General features: G+C 46.5%; 1 protein-coding gene across 5 annotated transcripts in view; it reads right to left on the minus strand.

Annotated features, from left to right (window-relative positions):
- Positions 1-2,000, minus strand: part of CACNA1D (calcium voltage-gated channel subunit alpha1 D) — a 212,219-nt gene extending 210,219 nt beyond the window's left edge. For all 5 annotated transcript variants that reach the window (XM_087743000.1, XM_087742999.1, XM_087742997.1 and 2 more), the window contains exon 1: positions 1,905-2,000. In XM_087743000.1, the coding sequence (XP_087599126.1) occupies positions 1,905-1,941 (37 nt within the window). In that variant the 5' untranslated portion in view covers positions 1,942-2,000. The remainder of the gene's footprint in view (positions 1-1,904) is intronic.
- Positions 2,001-6,958: the final 4,958 nt, after the last annotated feature.

Below are 6,958 nucleotides of genomic sequence, written 5' to 3' on the forward strand. Positions count from 1 at the left end.
AGCTACTCCTCAAGATCAACTTTGCTGTATACCTTAGCATTTACTATTTTCTCACTTCATTTTGGTCAAAAAAGCAGTTGTTTAAAATACTTACACATTGTTCAATTAAGAATAACCAACACTATGGGGAGCGAGGGGGGAAAGTCCTGTAAGCAAGTTAAACCTTGTCCTAATCTGCATTTTCAAAGAAAAATGCATGGATGCCTCCCACAAATAAAAAATCCAATACTGTCTGCTGATAAACACGTTCATAAAGCACGGGTATCTTTCACACTAGAAATTACAACCATGAAACCACCATAAAGGAATGGGATTTGTTTTTGCTTTTTCACAAGGATTTACAAAATAAACTGCACCTTCCAAATAATAATAAAGTCCTCCTTCTCCAGATGACAGCAAAGGCGGCAAAACACCACCTCCTCGCAAGGATCCTTCCTTGCAAGCTCTTTGACTAGAGCAACAGAGTCTACTCCTACGTGCACCTGTAGGAAGGAGAGACTCCTAAGTGAAATTCAAAACTTGAAGATGCCTGGGTGGGGAAAAAAAAATGGAGGAACGGCACAAAATACGTGCTGGGAATTAGGGCTGGCAGGCGGCATGACTGTGAAATGGATCTACCCAGGCAGGAGAAGAAAATAGCTCCGCAGCGATCGCTGCTCGTCAAACAGAGGGGAGCCACAAAAAGCACACCCCTCCTTTTCTAGACGGGGGGAAACAGACACCGAGAAAGACGCGAGAGCCGCGAACATGCGCGGATGCGGAGGAGCCCGGCCTCAGCCGCCGCCGCTTCCCGCCGCCCCGCTCCGCTCGCGCCCCTGCCTGCGTGAGGGGCGGCAGCGCGCGCCGGGGGCGAGGGGACGCGGGAGCACTAAGATGGCTCCCCGGGATGGCGGCGGGGGCGGGAGCGGGGGGCACTCTGGGGCCCACGCGCGTCGCCCACGAAGGCTCCAGCGGGGCGAGCGCTAGCCAGAGGCGAGCGCTGGCCAGGGGCGAGCGGGCGGCGCATCAACAGCTGGGTGACACGGGGGGCAGTGCCGCCTCGAGGGCGGGCTGACACCGGGGGCAAAGGTGGGAATTTTGTCTCCAACGTTTTCCAAAGCATCCTTGCTCCCCCCCTCCGCGGTTTTGTTGGGTTTTTTGGGGGGTTTTTTTTGTTGTGTTTTTTTTTTAATAAAAAAGCAATGGCACAGCCGTCTCCCCCGCCTTCCGCCTGCCCTTTGGGATGCCATGAAACGTGGCTCGGCGCAAATAAACCACCCACCCACCCCTCCATCTATCCATCGTCTTGTTAAATCAATACTTGAAAGGGAAACAAAACGCGGGTGCCTGCATTCCTCGGGGGAGCCCCTGGCCCCCAGCACGGGCAAAACCACAAACTTGCTGCTAATTGAGGAGCGAGGAATCATTTAAAAACAACAGTGGGGGATGTGGCAGCGCCGGCGCCCGTCGGCGGAGGGGATTAACGCTGAGGAGCCCCGCGTCCCGCCCCCGCGCGCCCCGGCCGGGCAGGGGGCCGAGCACATCGCGCCCGCCGCCCTGCCCCAGCCCCCCGCTGCCCTCCTGCCCCGGCCCGCCGCATCTCCGGGCAGGTTTATCCACAATTACACAAATAAAGAAGGAAAGCCAGACCAAGCCGTGTCCTCCCCCAGCGCAGCCAGCTGGTATTAACGGCCTCGGGGCAAGAGACAGACACGCATAAACCCGCTCCCACACGCCGAGGACAGCACCTTATCTCGCCTTCACCTCATCCCCTGCCCTTCCCGGTCCCTCCTGGAACCCAGCCGCTCATCCCTTCCCCATCCCAAACCCACCCCATCCTCAACCCCTTCCCTAATCCCCGACTCCCAAATCCCTCAGAAATGCTCCCCCGCTCCCCCCTCCCTCCCCTCAGCTCCGGCTCTTACCTTCGGGGTGCCGCTCCGGCTGCTGCTGCTGGTGCATTATTCTCACTTTCTCCAGCGTGTGAGAGGAAAATGAAAAAACAAAAAAGGGCAGAGACGCCCCCCACCCCACCCCGAGCCAGGTGTGCGCTGCCCCCTGCGCTCCCCGCTACCCGACCCCCATGGTAGTGACTAGCGACGCGCGAGGGGCTGCTCCTCCTCCTGCTGCTGATGCTTCGCCGCTGCCAAATCCCTCAGAGTTTGGGCCAACATGACACTCACATCCGGGTGACACGGGATCTCTCCATCCCTAGCAACCCGGCTGCTGCTGCTGTTGCCGCCGCCTGCTCCTCAGTCCCCCTCCTCCTGCTGCTGCCGCCTGCTCCTCAATCCCCCTCCTCCTGCTGCCGCCGCCTGCTCCTCAGTCCCCCTCCTCCTGCTGCTGCTTGCCGCCGCCACAGGGTTAACTCCCTCGCTGCTGCCGCCGCCACCTGCTGCTGCCGCGCTCCCGCGGCCGGGCCGGGCGGGGGCGCGGAGCCGCTCTCTAATCGCCTGGAGCTCCGGCAGCCGCAAATAGAGCTGCCGCCGCCGCCCCCTTAACCCCAATACTGCCGCCTTAACCCCTTCGCCGCCGCGCAGCCTCTCCCGCCGGTCGGGCTCCGGCCTCACACGCCGCCTCACCTGGTTCCCGCCCCTCAGCCGCACCCTCCCCGCCGTCGCCGCGTCCCGGCCGAGGCCCCGTCCCCTCAGGCCGCCCTCAGCCCCTTCCCCTCCCGTCCGACTCCCGCTGCCCCACGGGGCAGGTACCGCTGTAACGCCCGGGACGCCACCGAGACGTAGGCGGCTTTAGCGTCTCCCTCTCCGCGCACTCCGGCGACCGTGTCCCTCGGTACTGACGGCTCAAGGCTCACCGGCCCGGTACGGCCTCCCCCGTCCCCCCCTGCCCGCGCCGCCCGGCCCCGCGGGGGCTCCGTTCCGCTCCTCACCCCGCGGCCTCCGCCCCCGGGGGAAGCCCAGATAGTTACTGCAACCTCGAGCTCCCTGCTTACTGCCCTAACCTGTTGAAACGCCGTCATTCTGGCTCCGAGCTAACCCCGAGATTTTCAAAGCTTATCCAAATAAATAATTTGAATAAATTTGGCTTTGAAAAAAATTATTTTTGGCGTTACCTTTCTCTGCAGAACCCTAAAACTTTAATTTAGGTTTTGATTCATTGGTCTTGAAACAACCACAGAAGTCCTGCGTACTGATACACGTGGCTGCAGAGGCCACGAGGTGTAGGCAAAGGAGAAAACTCAGGACAGCTGCCTTCAGTTACTGCAAGTATTTCAATCACTACAAAAAGTAATTAATGAAATAAAGTAAGGATTATAGACATGCAAATTCAAAACAAAATTGATTCCTCAAAATTAAAGTTTGTTTTCTCTGCAATCTGTTTTCCTGATAGTTTTTTAAGAGTACTTCAGGATATTTTTTGAACAAGCAATGATCAAACCTGGTGGTTTTGAACCTTTATCTTTGACAAAGGTGGTATTTTGTTAAGAAAACATTTCAGTGAAACCACTTCTACCATCCCTTTCCTCTGCCACTTCTTTGTGTCCCTATCCACTCTTTTAGCCATCCTTCATCCACAACTATCTCCATCTAATTTATAATGAATAACAACTACAGACAGTAATTAGAAGAAGAGCAAGAAAACCTTAATACTGCTGATATCCTCCAGCTTTATAAGAAGCTCTCTGTTAGGTGGAGCCTATTCCTTTTGGTGTTACCTTGGTAAGTTAAAGGATAAAAAAACATGAGCAGCCAGGCTGATTTAGAGAGAAGTCTTTTAAAGACAGGAAAACCCCAATGCCACTTCTTGGCCTTGGTTTCAGCACTTCCTTTTTTATAATCTTCTGACCTGATGGATTCAGCTGTTGCAGTCGTGAGCCAATCTGTTGGTTTGGTTTAATTGGGGAGGTACCACACCCCCTTGACACGTTTCTATCATTACGGTGCATGTTTTTCCAGATTAAAACAGTCTACTACATGCTTAGGTACTTGCCTTAAATGTTCATGAAAGTCACTAGAACTTCTTTTCTCGACAGTCAGATATTTAGGTGTCAAAAATGCTTGGTACATTTTCAAAAGTATCTAAATCAAGACTAGTTGCCTAACAACCACTGCGAGCATTAGAAGTAAGCACCTAGCGTGCTTAGCAGGAGTTAGTGCCTAACCTGCTTAGGCACTTAGTACCTTTACAAATCTAGACTTGGGTATCTAAATCATTTTTTTAAATGAGGCTTATGAAGTTAAGCACCGAGGCACTACTGAGCAATTCATAACTAATAAGGCCTGGATCTAACATAAGCAAAAAGCATCCCATAGAAAAGGGCTTCTTTCCCTTGCAAATGTTGTCATGAAATTCCTAGATTCTGACCTTGCCAATGCCTATTTTCTAACCCCCAGTCCTTAGAACGGACCATAGCAATATGTACTGGAAGCTACCAAATACTCCTCGGCAAACTTCGTAAGCCTCCCAATAAAACCATGAAACAGAGAGAAAAAATTTTTCGCAGTTGGTCCAAAACTGTAAGCATATAGTTTTGCATATTTCAAAAGCTAACTGGCCCTTTATTGCTAGATCAAATTATCTACTATGTTTTCAAAATCAAAATTATAATTAAAAAAGAAATGCAAGTCCTTGTAGAAAGTTTTGAGAAAGTATTCAAGAACTGTTTAGTCACAAAAGTGCTAATTACTGAAGCCATCAATTCTTCTCTAAACAGCTGTTTTCCCTTCTTATTCTAGAAACTTGTGTCTATTTCACTAAGATTGCTTCACTTTTATGTCACTTTGATATTAGTTACTCATTCCTGAATGAAATGGTGAGCATTATATGGATGTTTTAGAATGTGTACCAGCTACCATAATAAGTGATGACATTTGGAATGGAAACAACCATTGTTCAGAGAAAAAAGAAATATGGATGTCCTCATCTGTCATACACTCTATGCTATACCATATTCAGTGTACTTTGTATCTTGAAGAATGGTAGAGCAGGGAACAAATACATTTAATATTATCATACATTTAATATTATCATACATTTATTGCAGATTTGCAACTAAATTACTATAATTTCCCCCTCGATAACATTTATTTCTTGTCAGGGATTTATTCTCTCTAAGGGAAAGAAGCAGCCAAAGAAGCAGCCTCTTGCGGACATCATAGGAGTGGAAGCCCATTAAGAATTTAGGAGCATTGCGCAGAAGGATAAACCTACTTAACCAAAACTTCAGCAGCTGTGAACTTGTGGAGCAGTGCACAGCAATACTGTGCAGTAGTTCATTGCAGGAAGAAAGAACAAATCCAATTGCAATGCATGTGGGAGGAACTTACGTAACAAGTACGTAATTTTATAAAAAATGGGAAGCAACAGAACTAGCCTAGTCGTGAACAAGGCAGGGATTCTCGCTCATGCGGGTTAATCCATTATTAATTCTAATAGTCCAGCTGAAGTTATTAGCATGCTAATATATACTAAACTATTACTATCTTTATACATGGGAAGAATATTTTAATGAAAGATGGCTATGTTGCAAACAAGGACTTGCAGGATTCATTCCCGTCCATGTTATGTATTTCCTTTTAATTTTGCATATATTTTCAGGTGCATCCTCTTTTTCTTTTTGCCTAAAGACTTCTATTTTCATTCTTCTCATCTGAAGTATGGTAGAGTTACAGTTTGAGTTTGAAGATGTTGTTCAAATTTTTATCTAAAAAAGACCATGATGAAATTTAAATATGCCCGTATATTGTTTATATCAGATCAGTGAATATAATCTTTCTGATGTCAGTACAAGTAATGATGACTCTCTAAAGAACTTAAAATAGCGCTTTGTTATTATGAATGTAGTTTATATGGACAACTATAAAAAGTGCATACTTCTGAAAACCCATTAACTGGGATCTCAAAAATAGATAAAAATGCGCATAAATGGATTTTATAATACATTAATCCACTGCAGAATAACGATTATCAGAGGGAGGCTTAATTGTCCATGTTATTGACCTTCCACACTTGAGATTTAATAGGTAAAAAACTTCCAAGAGGATATAACACTGATTTTTTATTTGCTCTCTGCAAAAATAGTCTTTTATGGTTTTGCATAATTGGTTTTTTATTAATTTGCATGAGCAAAGTATCCTAATACTAAGCATAATTTTGATTTTCTTCTCTCTTTAGTGTTTGACAAAAACATTCAAGATGCAAGAAACCTACCACACTGAGGTCTTACCATGTAATCATTTGCATATAAGCTCACCAAAAATACAAATTTTTGAAAGCTAAATGTAAATGAAGTGAGTAACACTGCTTCTGTCTAGCTGGAGATCTAGCTGTACATTTTGTGAAAAAAATTTCATTGTGAAAACTTGTACAGAAACAGGGAGGGAGAGAGGGAGTAAAGGAGGGAAGGCAGCGGGGTGCGCAGACAATGCTGTTTTCGGTTTTTTTGGCTGAGCTACAGCTTCAAATATATCTCAGATTGCCTGTGGATTAAAGAAATGGGTGATGGTCTCCAGTAATGCTTACCAACTCAACAAAAGTCCTAATTTATTTTTTCCATCCTCTCAGCAGAACTTTATATAATGGTACCCAGATAGTAGGGACAACTGCAAACACGATTTTGAATTAAATGCTTTCTTGTATATGTCTCTGAAACTATATTTTTCATTTTCTCTATATGCAACCATAAACAGTGTAATCTGCTCTGAACATATTGAAAATCTGTTAAATTTAAAATCCAGTTGGATTTTTTCAAAACAAATTACTAAGAATGTAATGAAATGTTTTTTCCTGACTAATTAGATTCTTTGGCTTTCTGTGGCTTCAATTAGGATGCTATTACTCAGCAGCACAGTTTATATTCTTCCAGCAGTTCCCTCTCCTAGCTATAGTGTTTACCATATCTTTTCACTAACTTGCTTTGATAATTTGACTGAAAACACAGCCACTTAGAAGTTACTAGATATTCTATTGTTCTTTACCTCAAAGCTTCATTTCCTAGTGGTCTTCTTTTTCACCTTCTCCC

The sequence above is a fragment of the Nipponia nippon genome, unplaced genomic scaffold (genome assembly GCF_047370975.1).
Source record: "Nipponia nippon isolate SJK-2023a ecotype South Korea unplaced genomic scaffold, ASM4737097v1 scaffold_9, whole genome shotgun sequence".
Classification (NCBI taxonomy): Eukaryota; Metazoa; Chordata; class Aves; order Pelecaniformes; family Threskiornithidae; genus Nipponia; species Nipponia nippon.